Genomic DNA, 24,118 nt, shown 5'->3' with positions numbered 1-24,118 from the left:
AGAGTATGCTAATCCAGAGATGATGTTTCCCCATTAAGTCTGGGAAAGTTCCAAGGCCACAGAACCAATCTATCTTCAACCAAAAGGAAATCTGTAGCTTCTGACTGAATTTTTTCCTTCCATGACTAAGTAAATAAATCTGCTACATCCCAATTACCCTTTAAGCAAGATTTTGAGATCCACTCTTTGACAAACTGAAAAGCACTGAAAATAAACATTGTCTTTCAAAACACTGATCCCATAATTCACTTTCCCTTTTCATTTTTGCCCATCAGAGTAGACTTTAGGGGAAGGACAGAGAGAGAAAGACGGAAAAGAGAAAGGGAAGAAAAACTGATCCATTTAAGAATTTAAATTATTTCATCTCTTTTTATTACTTGACCTACCATTAAGACAATCTATAACAAAAAAAGTATATTAGCACACATGGTATAATCAGACTGGTAATCAGGAAGCAATACAAAACGGTCCTTTGGCCATCTATACTTTCTACAGCAGTAAATCTCATAAATTCACTTACCAAGCCCAGGAATAATGACTTTTAAAAGCCTTGAATATCAACTAAGACAAATTATGCCAATTCTGATTTCTCACATATACTTAGATTACACAAAGATAAAGCTTTAGATGTGATCATTGTTTAATGTAGACTTATCTTTAAATTTTTTAATTAAAAACTACAGAAGGGAGTAAACAGCAAGTCAAATGATTTAAGAGTAAAACTCACTTAGAAAGCATTATATGTATCTAAATATACATGAGCATGATTATATACATACATGAAACTGCAATTTTATGGCACTCTAAGTAACTCATTTAAGTACATTTTGGCATTTAAACAAAGATCAAATCAAGCTTTAAGCTTGTAAGAACATAATTTTCATTTTTAACTTTTTAAATATAAAAAGGTAGCTAAACACAAAGTACAGATCAGAAAACTCTCATTTAATATAGATTATTTTGGAAATTAAAAAATTTGTAACAAGGTGGCTTTCTTACCCACCCTAAAATGTACATAAAGCCTCTTCCCCAGATTTATACTTCATACTGGGTAACAACCTAAAAGTTTTTCAAATGTATGAAAAAAATCTACCATGACCAATTTAAATTACCTAGGAAAAGGCAGGAGAGGGGATCAATAATCAGAGTCAGTTCGTTGCACACAGATGGAAAAATGCTTGCAGTCACTCCCAAATAGAACCCTACATTACCTTATATATAAATCACAACGAAAATAAAAGTGCCTACATTACAGAACTGTGAAAGTTTGTTTAAAAAAATAATAAAAATAAACTGTTGGGTATCATTGGAATAATGTAACACGTAAGGCTGGAAAATACTGAAATACAGTTAAGACTCAATACACAAGTTTACTTTAAAAACGAAAGGAAAGAAAGAAAAGTTTGCCAGAGAAATAAATGCTAGATAGGAAAGCAGGACTTTCAGCAGGACAGCCTTTTAGACCAATTTGAAACAACACAGACACATTATACCCTACCATCAACCCACCAGAAATTCTGAAATAAAAAGGAAAAAAAGACTAAACCAAAGTAAAAAACTTCTTCCAAAATCTCATGCCCCAGTGAATCTCACGGGGAAAATTCCCAACACTGAACTTTGTCCACCTGCCATTTCTCCCTTTAGCAGCATCACCTCTTTTCTCGGTTAGGACATTTGCTCCATCTGTATCTAGTCATAGCAAATCCAATCTCCTGGAATCAGTTTAATAAGCAGAGGAGATTATACTGGAGTCAGCTGAAGGACACACTTTAACCAAAAGCTCTAAATTAACAACCAAGATTGCAGACCTCCAATTCTTATTCTCAATTCAGCATCTGATCAATTATTTGGCACTAGCTGGATAAAGGTCTAATCAGAATTTGTGAGCCGAGGCAGATGTAGTTAAATACTAACCAATATTTGTAGTCTATGAGTTAGTTTCAAACTTAAAAGGCAGGTATAGATAGCCACACTTAAAAGTATTTCAGAATTGGAGAAGAAACATTAATAACAAGATATAAAAAACCAGGCAGATTAGCTTGGCAAACAAAAATTCTGGAAAAAAAAAAATTGAACCAATCATATCCCATTGATAATTAGCAAAAATGGGCATTTTTCCACCCTTAAACTAGTTTAATCATAGGCAGATGTCTTTCTACTATATTAAGATTTTCTATATCCATTTTCCCTAATCTTTAGAGCATGATGAGAAACCATTTATTCTACAAAGAAATACAGCATATATGGCCACAGTCTAAATATGCTTAGAACTGGAAAATTATGTCACTTAAAAAAAAAATCTTGCACTGTTACATCATTACTCTACAGTAATTCAATAGGTGCTGGGATCTGCCCTCACCAAAAAGCATGGCACTCACTGCCCAGGGTGAATACTAACACTGCACAAAGAGAAGCAGTAACAGCAAAGTCTCCATAGAACTCTTTCTATTTATTTAACTGTGTATGAGCATTCAGTTAATGCTCCAAATTGAAAATGGTGCAATAAAAGCAACTTTCAATATATAAACAGACAGGAAGCTGCGATGCCAGTGGCCACTTGGCGCTGCAAGTAGGGAAAATAAAGCAGTCTGCATGAGTGAAGCATGGATTGGGGAGAGGAGAAAAGGGAGGCACAGGAGGCAGATTTCAGACAGACAGTGACACAAAACTGTTGTACTGCTGGATGTTTCGTTTGAGGATGTCTGAGCACGGGCCAAGAACACGTTCAAATCTAGGTCGGTCCAGCTTAACGCACTTCAAGGGGCCACGAGCAACGACTGTGGCAGCACGAGGACGATTCATCAGTAGTGCAATTTCACCTGGAGAAAGGAAAAGAAGAAGTGTAAGAACAGGCTAACTTCTATGAAAAACATTTCCTTAAAGCAGTGCACTTCTGAGAAAGAAGACAATAGATATGAGGCAATCAGTAATTTCATTAAATGAGTAAAGACCAAAATCTCACACCATCTCTCTGAGCCAAAAAAGACTGCAATTAGAAAATAAAATTCAGAAGACAAAATTATGGAAGACTACAATATCTCACTGAGAGGTGACTTAAAGAAACCATGTATTTATTGTGAGGGAATTCATACATACCAAAATAATCAGAAGGCCCCAATCTTCCCACTTCAACAAATTCTTCATTTTCTGACCGACGTTGTAGCACAGCAGCTGACCCCTATAATAAAATCACCAAAAAGCTCAACAAACAAACACTCTCAAACCCAGGGTGGCATCTTAAACATCTTATGCAATTTCAGCTACCTTGCAAATATGTGCATATGATACAAGATGACTTTAAAATTAGTCACCACGTGATCTTTAATTTCTATTTTACCAGCATCTCCTGCTAGCGAGGTTCTTCTTACCAAGCTAAGGTGCTTAAAGAGTGCAGACCTGGGTTAGCAAACTGTAGATGAAGGGCTAAATCCAAGCTCACCGTCTCTTTCGCAAATAAAACTTTACTGGAATACCGCACACATTCATTTACACATTATTTGCGGCTGCTTTTGCACTATGACAAGAGTTGAGTCTTTGCGAATGAAACCCTATGGTCCACAAAGCTTCACTTACTTACCACCTGGCCCTTTACAGTCTCCTGACTCCTTATTTAATTAAAATCAATTAGCAACTATGGAGCCACATTCATAAAAATCTGCCATTTGGATCTGCTTGGCAAGCAAGAGTATCTGCTATACATTCCCATGGAATGTGGAGATACACAAACACAGTAATTTTTCAAATTTAAATAATTATCTTTCATCTTTATTTGCCAGATAGCCCAAACACTTGCATTTTAACAAGGATAGTGCAGTGTGACCTGGCAGAAAACCAAACAACAGCATTTCAAAGTAAAAGATAATTTTAAAATACAATTGTCAGATATTCTTAAAAACTAAAGCTATAGTTCAGAATTAGCCCACTCTTTCCCTCTTAGAGTGTACAACTTTTTAAAGTATCAAATTCCAAGTTCTTTACCTCTAAAATAATGAAGAACTCATCCCCTGGTTCTCCCTGCACCACAATCTTCTGCCCATCTTCAAACTGCACTGGTTCCAATGCATCAGCTACCGTAAGACGTTCCCACTTGTCCAGAGACTCTGAAAGACAAGAATCAACATAATTCCTCTTATTATTTGGTGCTGTTATAAAGGTAAAAAGAAAGTATAAAGAGATTCAACCAAATAGCCATGCCCATTCAACATTCTAGTAGTGTCTCAGATTAAACACGGTACCTGTCTTCAATTACCTCCAGTCTGAGCAGGATTCTCATACTGCCTGCAGATTGCCCTTAGATCCTTACCTTCAGTAGCCCAGTGGCTAGGTTAATTTATACCAACTGTACCCAATGGCAAGGGAATAAGAAAATGTAATCCTTAAGTATTCCTGAAGATTGCCATCAATGCATATCAAACCTACAACTACAATCCTCAAAAGTCATAGTATCCCCGCCCATATCATTCCAAAGTTTCGTAGAAATAATTTAATCTACTTAAATCTTTGGTTTACTTTATGAAACAAGAACTAGAAAATAACTTTTATTCCCAAAGGCCAAACTACGATCCAAAACACAAAGCAAATGTAACCAATTCAAAAAAAAGACAAATAAGGGGCGAAAAACTCACTGCAATAAACAATGGCCGAAGCCTGTTACCTTATAAAAATCCCCATTCCCCCTTCGTGAAGAACAGGTTCTAACATCTCCAAGTCCACATAACAAAATGCACAAAAGAATATCTTCAATTAATCTGCTTTACTCTAAATTTCAACAAACTTTTGGCATGTTTGCAGAGGATGCCAGCAAATGATACCTAATCTTTCCACAGAGGAAATGCATTCTTGGAAGTACTCACTTTTCTGAACCAATCAACTCAATGATGGAACAAGAGAGACAGAAGTCACAGAGGAAATAACTGTGAATGTCCACAGTCAGAAGGACTTTCAGCCCTTCTGTCTTTTCAGGGGGAATGAGTAGCAATTATACTTTCAGAAGGCTTTTCCCAAGTCCAACCAATTCTAATTCAGGGGTATCTCATATACTAGCAAAGTCAACACACTTCACAACTCACCTAGAATAGAGACTTTACTGAGGAATTCCTCATACATCTTCCGCTTTCTCAGTGTGCTTCCCTAAAAATAAAAATAACAAAAGTGATATCCCCAAGACGTGTAATTATCACCATATAATGCTATAGAATAATAAATATTAAGTTTCAAATAAATTTTAAAACCAGAAAGTCAAAGCTTCTTGCTGCTTTTTTTTAATGAAGAAAGTTTAATTTTAACTAATTCATCTTTATTTTACAGGTAATGAATGACATTTCTTGTGATTTTTATTTTCTGCCAATATTATGCCCAATTCCTAGCATTTGTAACCAGTATGTTGACATATTTCACAAAGCATTTCCCAACTTCCAAATACAGTCAAAATACCGGTTTATACCTGAGCCTATCACTCAAGATATTTTTCCACACACTTTATACCATGCCCAATTTCCATGTTTACTCTCAAAGTGATTTTGCGCCACTGCCAACCCAATTTATCTCTGAAAATATTTTCTCACAAAAGTGATCTAGGTCTTCATTTACAACCCAATAATCCTAGTGTTCTTCCTGTTCAATGCTGATATTTACATGCGGATTCCTCCATTAGTTTTGGCTTCTCACCTATACAACTGACATGTCTTTATTCCATAAGAAAGGACCATACCCTCCCCTAACCAGCTACATAGATATTTCACCCCATATCTACAGTTCCTAATTCCCATCCACAGAGCCAATGCATTGTGAGGCCCTAATTTCCTTTCAGGCCCACTATGAGAAAGTAAAATATTTTATTTCAAACCAATAGTTCCAGGTCCTAACTCTTCCTTCTTTGGCAATGAGATAAAGCTGTAAACATTCTACGTTTCCTTTTACTAATAGTATTCCTGTAGAGGAAATGCAGAAATGACTGTATGGTCAATTTCTTCTCCAGTAGACTGTCATATCACTTCAAAACCAATCTTTCTAAAATTTAGACTTATCTTTGCCATAAGCGTTTGTGTATTTTTAAGGTTCAGGGATGCATGTGCAGGTTATATAGGTAAACTGGGTGTCACAGGGGTGTGGTGTTCATATAATTTTGTGGCCCAGGTAATAAGCAAAGTACACAACAGTTATTTTTCCTGATCCTCTCCCTCTTCCCACCCTCAAGTAGACCCCAGTGTTTGTTCCCCTTCTAGTATCCATGTGTTCTCACTGTTTAGTGCCCAATTATAAGCAAGAACATGCGGTTTGGTTTTCTGTTCCTGTGTTATTTTGCTTAGAAAAATGGCCTCCGGCTCTATCTATGTTGCTACAAAGAACAAGACAATCTAATCTCATCTATCCATATATCCCAAATGCAGAAAAAGTTCAAAGTACATCAGACTGTATATTTTCAAATGGTCAGATGGACACTGCACAAATTTAAGAAAACCACTGAAAATGACCAATGCACTGACTGGGACTTAAACATCCAAAGCTATCCTATACATTTATCACAAGGTTCTCAAAAAATCTGACTGTATCACCAGAACGTTCCAATGGTTTTAGTTTTTGTTTATTCCTTTAACTAGGGGGGACATGACATACATATGCATTACTGATAATCCACTTTCACAGGTTAGGGAAGCTGATTATTTCTGAATGGCCCCAAATAACTTTAAGCACTTAAAAGCAGCACCTATCATGCTGTAATGGGTATAATCAGGTAAATTAAGATGTGCCTACCGGCAAATGGATAGATTTCCCAAAATGAGATGATCAGCAAAAATATACCAGATCTTGTTTCCCAAGGTTTTGTTCTAAAATATCACTGCCTAAAATGGCATAATGAATAATGCTAAGCTGGGCTTAATGCAAAGTATTTGCTCATTAAAAGTAAGAAATACTTGCTCATTAAAAGAAAGAAAGATTCTCTTTTTAATTTGGTAATATTCAAACATTAGTTACACAGATGAGAATTCTAAATCACACTCTCAAATAGCATGGTCTCTTACCATGAGGATTCTTCGATAGCTGTCTCGGTCGATGCCCCACAATTTCACATTTGTCTTTGCTTTGACAGTGGCTGCTCTAGGTGTTCCATAAATCAAAGCAAGTTCTCCAAAGCTCCCTCCTTCCCCAACACTGGTTGCCCATTCATTGTTGACATAGACCTAAAGTGCAAGTGACATCAAAAAAGTTTTTTTTCTAGATACAAACACATAAATGTTAGAAACCCTCAACCTTTTAAAAACGTCACAATCCTAAACTTTGTTTTAAAAAATAGAATATATTATGTTTGCAGTACACAATAGAGAAGAATAGCTGATTTCTGATGAGTTAAATTGAGTGTCTAAAATTTACTTGATTTAATTATCTGATAACAAAAAAGCACTCTGTAAGGATGTAACGGAAAAAGGTTGGCTAAGCACTAATACCAGTCATGGATACTTAGAGAACCATGCTGAGCACTATGCTAATCATTTTACTTGCATTAGGTCACTGAATTTTCTAATAATCCTAAAAGATCAATGCTATTATTGTCCCCATTTCATCTGTGAATAAGAAAGCTGTATTAAGTTTGCTAGCTAATGGCTGGGTCTAGAATCTTTTTTTTTTTTTTTTTTCCTTAAAGACGTGAGGTTTTACTTTGTTGCCCAGACTGGTCTTGAACTCCTGGGCTCAAGCAACCCTCTTGCCTCCATCTCCCAAAGTGCTGGGATTATAGGCATGGGTCACTGCACCCAGCTACACACATTTCTTAACCACCACTCCAGCAAAAGTTCTGAACAGAAAATTACCTTTAAAAAATTTCTCTGTGTCATGAAAATACTTGGCAAAAGGTATTAATAAAATCTGGCATACAAGGGATGTAATGATCCTTCAAAATCACTAATCTTATTGCTCAGAAGCAATCAATACATTGGCTTTTAAGATCAACATATTTTTTATATGAGTAAATCTTACATCCGTCTCTCCTTGATCAATCACATAGAAGTTATCCCCTTCATCACCTAAAAGAGGGTAAAAATGTTAGAAGCATATTCCAAACTAAAGAAACAAACTATCAAAATTAATACAAAATAATAAACTTATTTTATAGTGGTACTGTGAGAGAAGACTGTGTTACAAAGTAACACAATCTTTCAGGGAAAAAAATCAAGCAATATATTTTAAAAGTCACAGAATTAATCAAAAGTTTTTTTAGTCATCTCATGGTGAATACCATCTCTGAAAAAAAATTGTTAAAAGCTACATATGTGTACAAAGTTATTAACTGCTATGGCATCTATAACAAGGACATTAGAAACAACTCAAATAGTTAATAGCAAATTATCAGGTTGCCACAAAATGGAAATATGTAACAATTCATAAAATGTCATGAATAAATAAGAAAATAAAAAGAGGAAGATAGTCAAAAAGTCAGATCCATGTTAGTCTATGTAGGCAAAGTAAGAAATCTATATAAGTCCTAGAACCTTCTTAATAGACAGAGCTATACAAAGAAGAATGTAGGTGTTTCATTTATTTCTTACTTTAAAAGTGATTAATAATCAATATAAAGGACATGAGAGATATATATGCTTCTGAAATTTTATATGATATTCAAGATAAGACAATGTAGGCATTTCCTTTAAATTATAAACAAAACTGTATCAAAAATATTAGTTCCCAATAAAAAGTGTTCTGTCCATCTCAGAAAATTTTAATTTAAAAGAAACAGAAAAATCCAATAGCATAACAGAAAAAAAAAAAAAAAAGTGGTAGGATCAAGGAAAACAAACTTCAATAAAACAAAACCAAAAAAATCCTCCAGTCTCGCCTCCTCTCCCATAACAATACTGCATGCTCCAGAAGCCCTTACCTTGCTGAATCACAGTTTCTCCTGCGATAAAGGAGACTGAAAACATGGCATCAAAAATATCACTGCAAGAGAGAGAAGGCCTCATGTTACATTTCACATGTCTCTTCCATGAGTTTCAAACATTAAGCTTAGTATTAAAGACCCCTGATTGTCATCTGGTGAACAATCATTAAGAGTTCTAAAACTTGCAACAAGTGTTGAAAATAATTGGGGATCACACCCTTACTTGAAAAATAATGTTAAGAAAGAGCCTGTTCCTACCTTCTCTCATTATCATCAAGATGTGAAAACAGCACATTCTTCTCAATGGCTTTGGCTAAAGCAGCCATCGTCTTGTAATCTTTTGGTATAACCTAGAAAAGAATTGAAGGTCAAATGACAATTCCATAAACCAAAAACATTTCATGTTTGCAACCTGTGTTTCAATTAAATGTCAAGCCACATTATGGTATTTAAACAAGACTGCTTCGAGTTAAATATTTTCACTACCACACACTTGTACTATCTTTGATCCATAAACTACTCAACAAATATTGACTAATTAATCCCCTTGCCTACAGCCAGGCCTAAATATAAAGTTTGGTACCTGGTTCCCAGTTAACAACTAAAGAAACAAACCAAAACACCTTGACCAAGGTCATTATTCTGAGGCAAAACTAAGCATTTTATAATAATTAGTCATTTTAAAGTCTGTGATCTGTTAGTTTCATAAGCCTCAAGTGCGACAATTCTGTTCCCATTTAAGGTTAACAGCATAACTAAAATAGCAGCCTGGCTCTGAGGAAGAGGAGAATATAGGACAAATGAAGCTCGTAGAATAAAAGGTTAAAAGTTACAACATTTAACAGGATAGCAAAAACCGGACATCATGATTCAAGAAAAAAATCCCACCTCCTTCTACTGCAAAACAACAGCAGCAAGGAAATAACAAACCCCAAAATGCAATTTTTCACTGGTTTATAATCGCTATTAGTTATTTCCTCTGACAGCATGCTATTACAGACACCTGTTTTCCAGTACCCAAGAACTGTACAGGATGGATGAAGTTCCACCCCGTTTTGTATTTTACGATTCACTCATCAAAGGAGACTAGATGACCACCAAATGGGTCCCAAAAGCATCTCCCTAATGTTCAAATATCAAAACTACCTTTCTAACATATGATGTGGCATCTTCCTCCGTGTAGACCTCAGCGCTGATAGCACCTCGTCGCCTCCGACCTTTAACCACTGGGTTGGGTGGAGGAGGAGAGATCTCATCCTCCCTTGAGTCTGTACGAGTGCCTGCTTTCTGCAGATTCTGAATCTGTTTAGCCTCCTCCTGAAAGAAATTACAAGTTTGCAAAATGAGATCCTTCAGCATGTAAAGCTGGCATTCTCGCGTTCCAATGATAGTCTATCTCAGTCACTTCCAATCTCTTCTTCCATTAACAATGTAAGTTAAGAAGAAAAGACCATTCCAAAAGGGAAAAAAAATAGAGAGTAACACTTGAAACACTCTCAAGAGAATGTACCTCGGATGATAACAGACGCTATCCTTTATTAACGGGCAAAAGCCACTGGTACAAGCCATTAGTACTCACATGTGAGTAACAAATCAGATATTCATTAATGTCTTGACAACAATGATCTGTGATGCACACAACAGTAACACACCACAAGACAAAATCCTGAAAATTGGGTTTTTTTGGATGCTACTGCAGATAGCAAGTGACCCTCCTGCCAAACGAAATGTTATCAGGAAAAACAATTCAAGCCCAACATAGTGATTCAAGAATGTCTAGATTACCGAGTTACTTCATCAACTCAATAAGCCATTTTCTGGATCTGCCATGCCAAGGCCTATGCTAGGCAACAGGAATATAAAAACAAATAGGAGAGGGTCCTGAGCCTGTGGAATTCACATTCTAGTTTGATCCCAGATAAAAACAAATAATGAAATGATGTGATGGTAATCATGAATTTAAATAAGATCATTATCTATAATACTTCTCCCAGCAGAGGTAGGATCATTCTTTGTAATCAAGGTTTAAACTTGAAGTTAAAAGACAAAAAGAGTTTACTAGGTTTTTAAAACTACCTATTGGACCAATTCAAATAAAACCTAAGATAAACTATTAAGCATTCTTTTTTCATATCTAGAGCCTTAAAAACAAATTCCTCTCAGATCTAAAGAATTAGTTGTTATGACTGAAGTAAAAGGGAAAAAATAAAAATGTGTTACCTTCTACTTTCTCATTCATTTGACCCATTACTTCTCTTTTATATATAAATTTGTCTGTAAGTGTCCATATATTAATCTCCAGAACATTGGCAGCCTTCAAGAAAAGCAATGGCGTGGGAGGGAGACCTTTCATTATGATGTCCTTTTGTACTTGCACAACTTTGAAATATGTGAATATGTAAACTACTTTTTAAAATACGGTTTTTAGAAAACTCATTTCATGTTAATTCTGCTTTTTCCAATAACCAGTAAGGGTTTCTCATTTCATATTAACACAGGGCTATAAAACTCAAGTCTCCCCCAAGTTTAAAATTTAAGAGTACATGACTGGGTACAGTGTTTCAGGCCTATAATCCCAACACTTTGGGAGGCCAAAGGGAGCAGATCACTTAAGTCCAGGAGTTCGAGACCCGCCTGGGCAACATTGTAAAACCTCATCTCTACAAAAAAACATAAAAATTAGTTGGGCGTGGTGACATGCGCCTGTAGTCCCAGCTACTTGGGATGCTGAGGCAGGAGGATCACCTGAGCCTGGAAAGTAGAGACTGCAGTGAGCCATGATCCCACCACTGTACTCAGGCCTGGGCAATAGAGTGAGATTCTGTCTCAAAAAATAGGCTGCACATGGTGGCTCACGCCTGTAATCTCAGCACTTTGGGAGGCTAAGGCAGGCAGATCACAAGGTCAGGAGTTCAAGACCAGACTGGCCATTATGGTGAAACCCCATCTCTACTAAAAATACAAAAGTTAGCCGGGCATGGTGGCAGGCACCTGTAGTCCCAGCTACTCAGAAGGCTGAGGCAGGAGAATCGCTTGAACCCAGGAGGCAGAGGTTGCAGTGAGCCGAGACTGCGCCACTACAGTCCAGCCTGGGTGACAAGAGCAAGGCTCCATCTCAAAATAATAATAATAATACTAAACACACACACACACAGTTTAAGAGTATAAATGAAAACACAAATTCTTCCCCCCAAATTTGTCAGTGACATTTCACAAAACTTTCAGGAAAAATTTCACAAACAACATTTCATTTGGGACTATATTCTACTTCACTGAATTTTTAAGATTAATTGTGAAGTAACAAAAGCATTTTGATTTCAGCATTGTCTCATGGAGTCTAGTGAGTCTTTTAAAAACAGCAGTCTGAACATAACCTAATCTGACAACTCAGAGCCATTACTCAGATCACGAGTTTTCTAGTATATACTATGATATATTTTTATATCTTTTCTCTTGCTGTTGTCATCCTGCTGTCAGTCTCCTTCCTCCTCAGCTCTTTAAGTGAGGTGATGAATAACCTAAATACCTTGACTTGATCATTACACATTTTATGCATGTAAAATATCACATGTACTCCATAAAAACATACAAATGTTATGTATCAATAAAAAATTAAAAATTAGAAAAAACCTCCCAGTCTACTCAGTGGTTAATTATGTTCTTAACTCTGAGGTTCAAATTCTGCATTCGGTTTTGCATTAAATTCTGCACTATCTTCTTGACTCTTAGGTTCAAATTCTGTCCCCACTACTAACTTACTATGTTTTCATGATTATTTGTTCCTTCCCTGCTTCTGTCACTCTTCCCTGTGGGTAAAGTATACTTCCCACCCCCACTGACTTAAGGCTTGGCTACAGGACTTGCTCTGGCCATGGAATGTAAGTGGACATGCCATACCATGCTTGCCTGTGTGGTTTGGCTCTGTCCACCTTGAGCTTCTGCCCTTCCTCTGCTTTGAGAACAGCATGCCCTATATAGGGCTGCTCCTTCTGCTCAGCCCCAAAACAAGATATGTGGTGTCAGAACACAAGACAGGCTGAGACCAGAAGAACTGCACATGACTGGTCTGTTGTAGTAACCAGTGAAATTTGGGGGTTGTATGTTGCTCCAACAAAAGCAGACTACAGTCTATGACCACAGCCACATTACTTAATTTCTCTCAGTTTTACCGCTATGTCTGTAAAATGCTGATAATCACCTACCACATACATTTGAAATAATGAGTATGTATGTATGTAAAGTGCTTCACAAGTACCTGACACACCAGACACAAGGTCACAGTTCTTTTATTTCCTCTTATTTAAGGTTCTTATAAATACAAGAGTAAAAGAAGACTCAAATTCCGGATGACTGAATTAAAATGCAGAAGCTTTCAAAAGACCAACTGTCAAGAGTTTTTGGCACATTTCTTATGGAGTAGTTGAAGGAAACAGAAAGACAACCCCCCAGTAGTGAGGAAGAAGGTGATGAGTATATGACTATATTTTCAGACTGATATGGTTTGGCTGTATCCCCACCCAAATCTCATCTTGTAGTTCCCATAATCCCCACGTGTTGTGGGAGGGACCTGGTGGGAGGTAATTTAATCACAGGGGTGGTTACCTCCCTGCTGTTCTTGTGATAGTGAGCTCTCATGAGATCTGATGGTTTTGAGGGGCTTTTCCCCCTTTTGCTTGACCCTTCCCTTGCTGCTGCCATGTGAAGAAAAATGTGTTTGCTTCCCCTTCTGCCATGATTGTAGTTTCCTGAGGCCTCCCCAGCCATGCGGAACTGTGAGTCAAACCACTTTCCTTTATAAATTACCCAGTCTTGGGTATGTCTTTATTAGCAGCATGAGAACAGACTAATACAGTAAACTGGTACCACAGACGGTGGCGTGCTGCTACAAGGATACCCAAAAATGTAGAAGCAACTTTGGAACTGGGTAACAGGAAGAGGGTGGAACAGTCTGGAGGGCTAAGAAGACAGGAAAATGTGGGAAAGTTTGGAAATTCCTAGAGACTTGGAGGGCTCAGAAGACAGGAAGATGTGGGAAAGGCTGGAACTTCCTAGAGACCTGTTGTATGGCTTTGACCAAAATGCTGACAGTGATATAGACAATGAAGTCCAGACTGAGGTGGTCTCAGATAGAGATGAGGAACTTGTTAAGAACTGGAGTAAAGGTGATTCTAGCTATGCAAAGAGACTGGCAGCATTTTGGCCCCGCCCTAGAAATCTGTGGAACTTTGAACTTGACAGAGATGATCTAGGGTATCTAGTGGAAGAAATTTCTAAGCGGCAAAGCATTCAAGAGGAAGCAGAGTTTGAAAAATTTGCAGCCTGACAAAGCAATAGAAAAGAAAACTCCATTTTTTGGGGAGAAATTCAAGCCTGCTGCAGAAATTCACATAACAAGGAGCCAAATGTTAATCACCAAGACGTTGGGGAAAATGTCTCCAGGCATGTCACAGACCTTCAGGACAGCCCCTCCCATCACAGGCCCAGAGGCCTAGGAGGGGAAAAAGGTTTCCTGGGCCATGCCCTGGGGCTCCTGTACTATGAAGCCTCAGGACATGGTACCCTGCATTCCAGCTGCTTCAGCTCCAGTCTTGGCTAAAAGACGCCAAGGTACAGCTCTGGTCATCACTTCAGAGAGTGCAAGCCCCAAACCTTGGTAGCTTACACGTGGTGCTGGCCCTGTGGGTGCACAGAAGTCAAGAACTGAGGTTTGGGAACCTCCCCCTAGATTTCAGAAGAGGTACAGAATTGCCTGGACGCCCAGACAGAAGTTTGCTGCAGGGGCGTGGCCCTCCTGGAGAACCTCTGCTAGGGCAGTGAGGAAGGGAAATGTGGGATTGTTTGGAGCCCCCACACCGAGTCCCCACTGGGGCACCGCCTAGTGGAGCTATGAGAAGACGGCCACCATCCTCCAGACTCCAGAATGGTAGATCCACCAACAGACTGCACCATGCACCTGGAAAAGCAGCAGACACTCAACGCCTGCCCATGGAAGCAGCCAGGAGAGGGGCTGTACCCTGCAAAGCCACATAGGCGGAGCTGCCCAAGGCCACGGGAGCCCACCTCTTGCATCGGTGTGCCCTGAATGTGAGACATGGAGTCAAAGGAGATCATTTTGGAACTTTAAGATTTAATTACTGCCTCGTTGGATTTCGGATTTGCACGGGGTCTATAGTCCCTTTGTTTTGACCAAGTTCTCCCATTTGGAAAGGTTGTATCTACCCAATGCCCCTAGGAAGTAACTAACTTGCTTCTGATTTTACAGGCTAATAGGTGGAAGGGACTTGCCTTGCCTCAGATGTGACTTTGGGCTTGAACTTTTGAGTTAACGCTGGAATGAATCAAGACTTTGAGGGACTGTTGGAAAGGCATGACTTTGTTTCAAAATGTGAAAACATGAGATTTGGGAGGGGCCAGGGGTGGAATGATATTGTTTGGCTGTGTCCACACCCAAATCTCATCTTGTAGTTCCCATAATCCCTATGGGTCCTGAGAGGAACCCGGTGGGAGGTAATTTAATCATGGCGGGGGGGTTACCCTCATGCTGTTTTCGTGATAGTGAGTCTTCACAATAGCTGACGGTTTTATAAGGGACTTTTCCCATTTTGCTCTGTACTTCTCCTTGCTGCTGCCATGTGAAGAGGACGGGTTTGCTTCCCCTTCTGCCATGATTATGTTTCCTGAGGCCTCCCCAGCCATGCCGAATTGTGAGTCAATTAAATCTCTTTCCTTTATGAATTACCCAGTCTCAGTATGTCTTTATTAGCAGCATGAGAACAGACTAATAGACTAACATACAAATTAACACCTAATATACAGAACACTGACCCACTAAAAAGTTGAAAATCTAGTTACTTAAAGATCCAGGTATCTATATTCAACCCTGGAAGGAATGTATACATGTGAACAAAGACCTCTGAATTATAGTAAAAACCACGCTGAACTGTGACTTTAATTATTAAAAGGTAAAGAAGCTGAAACACATTAAATCTAAAATCCCATCTGCAAAGAAACCATTTTAATAATTATTCACTGCTTTCCACCTTTGTTAGTCCTTAAACAGTACTGTGGCAACTACAAGCTTTGAAACTAGCATCACACATTCAACACTCCCTATAAAAAGATACACACTTAATGTCTCACCAAGTTAATCCCCTCATTTGATGGTTTCTATTGATGTCCAAAGAAGAGGGATCACCTTACAGTGACCCATTTCAAAACCGGATCTCCAGGAACGCACTTGACTTCAAAACAAGGTACATCTATGGCCTGGCTCTATAATACTTCCACGATTTGGAAATTGCATAAATAAGAGAAAGCCAGAATATCCACTATAATTTCAAGACGGCAAAGCAACATTCACAGTGACTAGGTTTTTTTTTGTTTTTTTTTTAAATTATTCTGATCATGGTACTAAATACAAATTTTAACAATCAGTTTTTAAAGAAAATAGGAAATACCTGATCATTGAGCTACCCAAATACTTTTTAAAGCTTAGTACAGATTCTTTTACTAATAACCTATGCTGATTATAAGAAACTAATAACCTATGCTGATGAATAAAAACCAATGGAAAATAACGCAAATTATTTCTATTATACAATTAGATAATCATATACCAAAGAAATGTCCCCAATTGATTCATAATCATTATGAACCACCTCATAACTTCCACATGAAGAGAAAATCTGTAAGTTTCTCTCACTGATTTACAGAAGCAAATCACATACACTATTGAAAATATTTGGTGATCTAGACTTTCGCATTCATCATTTCTTGAGGGAGATGAATTGAAGCATTCAACTGAAGCTGTTTCAATTATCCCTGATGTAAAATTATCACTTTGCTTAGAAAAACATATGCCATATATGTAAGTCACAATTACCTACATGCAAAGAGGAAGAGCAAAAAAGAAAAACTGGATTAATTTTTTTCAAGGGGCAACAAGTCCTGACAATAATATGGAGTAAAATGTTTGAGGACCATCAATCTCAGTATCTCTACTCTACAGTAATTCTTCAGATATACTCTACACTAAAATAGACTGAATCTAATTGAAAATTTCTGATATATCAATCACAAGCTAGATTCATGTTTCATTACACTAGTTTTAAAAGTGGGATAAGATTCATTACACTTACTAGCTTTGTTCAAAAAGGGGGAAGCATTAACTGCCTTCAAGTACTATAGCATTTCTTATTCATAGAACTGCTATACTACTTCTGATCAGTTTTATCTGTTATAGTTTTACGCACTAATTTAAAAAGTCACAAAGAATTGTGTGTAAACCCTTTGTTAGCCAAGTACAGTTAGCATACAGGTTCATTTTCTAATAAATTCTACTAATTAAGAATTTTTAAATTATTACAAATGCCCTACTTGTATTTATTTGAAATTGTTTTAGACTTTTTATTTAGTCAGATTCCTTTTCTTCCAAAAAATACAAATTAGTAACATTCCAGTTATTATATTTAACAACTGTCACAATCACCTCATCATCTCCCTACATTTATTTTTACCTTCTCCAACCTCTCAAAGTATTCCCTGAGGAATGCCATGGGTCTCTCAGGTCGAGCAGTGCACAACTGCACAATAGAATCTTTGAGCAGTGCTTGAATGTTATGCTTCTGGACGTAGAGTTCACATTCTCGAAGGCTGCGTGCCTCCTCACTGGCGGCAGTACTGCCAGACTCCATGGTTCTCTGCGAGAAAAAAAACACACATATGCTTGTATAAACTATAAAGTAAAATGCCAACCTGGCATTTAACTTGCTAAATTCATTAGGCAACTGATTCATAGGGATTTTTTTCTAAGTAGATTTTGTTTTTAAACAGAGAAGTGGGGACTAGGGAATAAAACATGTACAGAAATAGCATTATTCCAAGTAAATGTTTCATTTAGTTCCTGCTGCAGGATCTTTGCAGGCAACAGTGAGTCCATAACTTCAGCTCCTGGGAGGAAGTATGAGCCACTATCCTCCACAAAGGCGGGTGCTGAAGTCAGGCCCTTAAGGGAATTTCATTCAGTTCTCCCTGGCAAAAGAAATCATGATGACGTGGGAAGTAGGTAAACGGTAAACAGGACAGAGAATTACCAAGGCACACAAGTCAACTCTAAGTGAAAGCAAGTCAGCACAATGAAGAACATCTGACATTCCCTACACGTAACTTCTATCCCATGGGAGTGTCCTAATGTCACAGAGCAAACCACTGGAGTGAGGATTTGATTAGCCAACTACTAGCGTAATCAAAATTTTTTAAAACACGCAAGAAAATTCAGGTGAGTTTTAAAAGCAACCTTTTATTATTCCAGAATCGTTTGCCAGATTCCACCCCTAAATGATAATACACTACTGGTAAAAGAAGGAAAATCCTAAGTTGGGGGAGGGAAGAATCCTTACCACGTAAACTGTAAAACATTTGGATAGAAAATTGTCAAAATATTTTCTTCATCTGGACAGGTGAATGTTAAAACACTTAAGTTTCAAACTTGCATGAAGAATCAATAGATAAATTGCATTTAATGGATTACATTTAACGGATAAATTGCATTTAATGGATTTTAGAGGATTCAAATTATGGTACCTTTATGTAAAGTAAAGCAAACAGAGATAATAATGAGCAGCTAACCCTACCCTGGAATTAAAAATTTAGTAACTTAACAACAGGGTCATATATTGTTTTTCTTCCAACTCCTCATTACTAAGCACTTAAGAGTAGAAGACAAGAGTGTGGTCCCCTCCACTCAGCAACTGAATTCAATACTAATCAGACTTTTCCAATTATAATGCATTGTAAACTACTGAGATGAAACTGTACATTTAAAAGAATTTATAGAAAGAAATACCAGAGTAAAGAGCTATTCTAAAGTGCTACACTGTCAGTCATTTTGTCTTGACAACTTTCACCATAAAGGTCAATAACAAGTAGACTAATTAACAAACTATTAGAAAATTTGTGGCTCCAAGACAAGCATATAAATTAGAAGCCATGGAAAAAGAATCATGCTGCTACTTTAGAAATAAACAGGCAACAAAAAAAAAAAATTAGGATTTATACATGCCACTTCTCCAGGTCAGGCAATCCTATGAACTGAAAATCCACTTCAGTAGAATTGTCTGCATTTCAAGTAATACTTGAAGACCACCAAGAACAATCATAAATCAGATCTTTCATGCTTCAAAACACAGTCATATTTCAAGAATATTCAACCGATCATTCTAAGATCAGGTCTTTGGCTGGTAGAGATGAGAGAACTGGGCCTAAGGCGTGAAACTGTGTTTTTGTTTGAAACAACTAATGTATTACAAAAACCAAAAAGATAGCCAGTATACGAACAGAAATGTCCCAAGATTAATGCAGTCACCATGTAAATCCCTGAATAACCAGATTTCACAGTCTTAATATTTTTAATAGAGTTACCTGGATTCTCTATGTGTACTTATTTGTAAAAGCCCAACAACCTAGCCTTCCCTCCCCACACACAATTATTTAACTGCTTTAAAACACTCGCTGCATTGTCTCTATACCCAGATTCATTCTTTTGAAAATGCAGTTGTGATAAAATTGCTTCGAAAGGATTACATTCTGGGAAATAAATAAAAACACTTTGAGAAACTGTTCCTGATTCAGACCGCACCCCCTTAGACCTGCCAAGTTACGGCTTCCCTGGGGTCATCTTGAGGAAGTGTTTGCTTTCCTTGCTCTGCTGACAAGACGGATCTCTTGGGACTCTCTCAAGGAGTAAGACGGTCGTCACCACAGGCTCTGACCTGAAGGGGTTAATAGGTACCGTGTATTTTCTAGAGGAAGGGCAGGAAAATGCCCTTCACTTCACGTAGGCCACGGTCATGACCACAAAATGAAGAAGGGAAGCCGAGACTTCAAGCTACGCCAGTCGGAAGGCCACAGTGGTGGCGAGGACGCCTTAGGCAGAAAAATCGGGAAACGGAGGGAGGTGAAGGGGGACAAAAGGAAATTCAGGAGCCCGACTAAGACCGTCGTGCTGGGGGAAAGATCACCTCGCTATGGAGAGGAAAGGCTACTGCTAGCAATGACTAGGAGTCGTTAGAGTGGAGAGGAAAACTGCCGGCTTACAAGAAGAGCCAGGACCGGCGGACAAAACGATGGCGGACCCCAGCAAAATAGAGCCGTTGTCCTTCAGGAAATGGGGGAGGGTGAGCGAGGAGGCCGCGGCGCGCGGGGGCGAAAGCGGCCGGGGAGGGCCGCGGAGGGCCCAGGGCTCCAAGCGCCGTGGGGTGGGGGCAGCGCGCGGGAGCTGGGCGGCTGGGAAGCCCCGTACCAAAGCGGACGCCCAGATGGCCTTGGGGATGCAGACTCGGACCTGGGGGCGTGAGGCCTTAGGGGAGGCGCCCGCCGGGTCGGGGAGGGGCAGGGGGGTGCGGCCGTCCCCCCCGCAGGTCGCTCCCCGTGACGCCATCTTGGATCGGTCCAGCTCCCCCAAACGGGCGGCGAAGCGACGAAGCTCACCTAGCCTGAGCCCCCGACTGACCCCACTCACCTGGGGACGGGCGGCGGCGGGCGCGAGGCTGCGGGTGCGAGGTGGCGGCGTACCGAGCTCCCTCAGCGCTTTGCTCCCAGCCCCGCTCCACTCTGCGATAGCGGCTAGGCGACAGCTCCACCGGAAACGGCCTGGCCGCAGCCAATCAGCATTCGGCTGCTGACGTCAATGCGCCTCGCTCTGGCCAGAGCCGTCGCCTTAGCAACCTTAAGGGCGCAACAGCCCCAGTTCCTCCCCCGTGGCTCTTGGAACGACCCTCACTCTGCAGTCTTTCGCCTTCCGCCATTCATTCCATCTTACTCGTCCCTTATCCACAGCAGTTTTCTCACGCCCGCCACTTCTCCTTTCCGCACTCTCCCTAGCCCGGTTTTCTCCTCCTTCCTGCTCACCTGCCCCTCCTTACCTGTCCCTCTCTGGGTGTCTTGGGTCGCCTCTGTTCCTCCTTCTGCTCTTCGCTCCCTCTCCGCGCAGCTACCGTGAGCTTCCCTCTAGTCCCTCCGCTCCTCTGTCCACCCCACTCTCCCTCCGGCCTCCCCCGACGCCTCTGCCTTTTCTCCCTCCTTTCCGCCCCCTCCCCGGCTGACCCACGTGGGGCGTCTCGGATGACAGGTGGGCGACTCCGCCCCGCGGCCCCTGCAGGGGAGGGCTCTGGGCCGGGGCGGGGAGAGTCCTGGCGTTGCCAGCCCCCGGAGGAGATGGCTGCCCCCGCGGATCTGCAGCAGCTGCGCCGCGGGGCCGAGCGCGGGCGGATGCCCGGGATGCGCTCTCCGTGCTGCGCATCCTGTGCCCGGCCAGCGCCGTCTGGGCCCCGGGCTCAGGTCCGTCATCCGGTCCGGGAAACCTGAGCCCTGCCGAGTCCCCGCTGGGCCGACACGGCCGCTCTCCCCGCCGGGCGTGCTGTCGTCTGTGCAGGCCACACCGTCCCTGTGGAAACCAGGCACGGGAAAGGACTTTGCCCGGGTCCTTATAGAACCTGAAGTGCCCCCCCCCCCTCGCCCATCACTCCTGACCTCACAGGGGGAGAAATGCAGAGCGTGCAGATTGCCACAAACGCCCTGTGACCCAACAAGAAGTCGCAGCTGTCCGTACAAGCTGCACTAATGGGGGAAAATCGGAGGAAAAGCGACTTTACTCTTTCAGCCATTTTTTTTTTTTTTTTTTTTTCCCCATCAGAGTATCTGTCTCAGGAGGAAGAAAAGGGAGACAGGGTACAGTTTTAGACACATGAAGTCTCTAACTGAATAAAGAAAGCCCATCAAGGACACATATGCAAGTGTTTGGCTGGGGGCTGCTGTAGTAGCATTGTATATATTTCTAGGGCTGTGTGCTTTAAATTCGTAATGAATTCAAGACGATACAAAAAAGCAAAATACACATGCAAGTGTCTAGGAGCTGTTGTAGTAACATTGTATATACTTCAAGGGCTGTATGGTATGTTTAAAGTAAATAATGAACTCAACACAATACAAAAAAGTATCTCAATAATGTTTATACTGATTCCAGATTGAAGTGATATTTTTGATATATTAGGTAAAATATTATTAAAGTTAATTTCACCTTTGTTTTTTAATTCTTAATGTAGCTATTAAAAATTTTAAAGTTACACAGATGGCTCCCATTATATTCCTATTGGACAGCGCTGCCCTCGGAGGCCGACTGCTCCCCCAAATCCACCAGGACTCTAAGGGTACTGTCTGTCAGATGATTTATTTAGTTATGTTACTCACTGCCTTCTGATAGTCAGGGACACATAGGCGACATCAAAAGGGCAATCAGGCCTACAGGGGGGAATGGAGGATTGAAGTTTCTCCTTTCACTGACTCCCCAAATGTTGACCATTGGCCCTTCTCCAGGGATGATCGGAATTGGGGATTAAAGACAGAGCCTCAGTCATATAGGATTTCACTCTTGACAGTACAAAGAAGAGCTGATAAACTGAACCCTACGCTGGCAAGCAGCAGAGGAAATTTGATACCATTGAGCAGGCCCGGTCATGTTATGGGAAGAAAATATTGCAGTCAGGTAAATCTGAGTTTGGTTTCAGGCTCTGCCATGTCCGGTAACTGACTTAATCTCCATGGGTGTCAGTTTCCTCGGTCATTAAAGGATGAACAGGACTGTGTTAAAGTTCACTAATAAGGGTAATAACAGCAAACACATATAGCACTTACTGTGTTTCAAGCACTGAACTAAGGGCTTTACACTTAATTAATTTAATCTTCATAATAACTCTTAACATATGTAATATTGTTATAGAAAAAAACATGAGACATGGAGAAGTGACTTGCCCAAGGCCACACAGCTAGCATGGCTTAAACTCAGGCAGTGACCTTAATCACTCTCCATTGCAGGATAGATCTCTCTCTCTCTCTCCATATATATATAGTGTTCAGTACAGTGTGGGATATATTAAATGAATGTTAATTTACTTCCCATTTCTCCCTCTTCCTGCAGAGCTACCCAAACTACAAGGTTAAGTCAGAGTGACACTATATCCCACCATTAGTGTTACCTTCTAAGTGCAGTTAAGACACTAAGAATAAGGAAACAAGCAAGCTGGTGACATTGAGCTGAGCGCTTTGAGTGACAGCTGCTTCCTTGCTCTGGCCTGGCTGTGTGTCCCCATTCAGCTGCATGCAGGCGCCAGTCCAGCCACGGGCCGTTTCCTGTGTCAGTCACACTCAACCTTGTTCTAGGTGCCAAATCCTCATATGCTGGGGCTTTAGGAGACATAAAGGGAAACGGGCAGTAGACAGTTGAGCCCAGGGAGAGTTCAGTGAGACAGCTGTTCTGAAAAACTAAATAGCCTCAGTGCTTTCCAAATGGTACAAATGTTCTTTCAGTGCCACTGACACGCTGTGAGAATACCAACTTGCTGGTATTCATAAATTACCTTTCAGAAATGACATTATTCCACTGTAGTTTCTGTATGGTTTCCCTTCTCCAGAGGCCTTCTGCCCTTGATTCAAAGGTCTGTTAGCCTTTCCTTTGGCCTGTGTCCTTCAGAAACTCAGTTTAAAAATACGTTTCTAGAGTAGTGGGATTGTAAGTAAATTTTCCTCTTTAAGTGGTGGCTAACATCTGTAATCCCAGCACTTTAGGAGGCCCAGGCTGGAGGCTTGCTTGGGCCCAGGAGTTCAAGACCAGCCTGGGCAACACAGTGAGACCGCTGTCTCCACAAAAAAAAAAAAAAAAAAAAAAAATTTTTAAAATTAGCCAGATGTGGTGACCTATGCATGTACTGGGAGGATTGCTTTAACCCAGGAGGTCAAGGCTGCAGTGAGCCATGATCGCACCACTGCACTACAGCCCTGGCCACACAGCAAGACCTTCCCACTCAAAAAAAGAGAAAGGAATTTCACAATTGCTGTTATAATGTTTGTGAAACAATACCAAAAACCATAAAAGTAAAATAAATATGAGTGATAAGCAGAAATAGAACTAAGAAAGCTAAAACATGAAAGGAAGGAATACTTTGGTGGTCCATTTCTTGGTGGTTCTTGTACCTAAAGTTTCCAATGGCTAAACACAGATCCACATTTCCAATTTCAAGTCCATCACCACCTACTTACGGTGGGCAATGGTACTGAGTATTTATACTTCCTAGGAGACCCAAAGTTGTGGGTTCAGACGTAACTAATTCCAGCAAACACCCAAACGCCAAAATGTCTTCCTACTTTTCTCGCTGGCAAATGCTCATTTAAACTAAGGAGGGGTGTTTATCT

The 24,118-nt window shown here is 40.1% G+C and overlaps 1 protein-coding gene across 4 annotated transcripts; it reads right to left on the bottom strand.

The window, feature by feature from the left end:
- Positions 1-341: 341 nt before the first annotated feature.
- PRKAR1A (protein kinase cAMP-dependent type I regulatory subunit alpha) lies at positions 342-21,336 on the bottom strand. Of its 4 annotated transcripts, none has more exons than XM_025362113.1 (11): positions 20,797-21,336; positions 17,392-17,574; positions 10,022-10,192; positions 9,134-9,225; positions 8,873-8,934; positions 7,975-8,021; positions 7,023-7,181; positions 5,070-5,130; positions 3,979-4,100; positions 3,097-3,178; positions 342-2,819 (listed from the first exon to the last, which is right to left on the bottom strand). In XM_025362113.1, exons 2-11 carry the CDS (start codon positions 17,566-17,568, stop codon positions 2,647-2,649), a joined length of 1,146 nt encoding a protein of 381 aa, XP_025217898.1. In that variant the 5' UTR covers positions 17,569-17,574; positions 20,797-21,336; the 3' UTR covers positions 342-2,646. The 4 variants fall into 4 exon arrangements, with proteins under 4 accessions (XP_025217898.1, XP_025217899.1, XP_025217897.1 ...); XM_025362114.1 differs by lacking the exon at positions 20,797-21,336 and adding an exon at positions 20,363-20,563; XM_025362112.1 differs by lacking the exon at positions 20,797-21,336 and adding an exon at positions 20,394-20,557.
- Positions 21,337-24,118: the final 2,782 nt, after the last annotated feature.

The sequence above is a fragment of the Theropithecus gelada genome, chromosome 16, assembly GCF_003255815.1.
Source record: "Theropithecus gelada isolate Dixy chromosome 16, Tgel_1.0, whole genome shotgun sequence".
NCBI classification, from domain to species: domain Eukaryota; kingdom Metazoa; phylum Chordata; class Mammalia; order Primates; family Cercopithecidae; genus Theropithecus; species Theropithecus gelada.
Note: the sequence above shows the minus strand (reverse complement) of the source record. Positions and strands in the feature narration are given on the sequence as shown.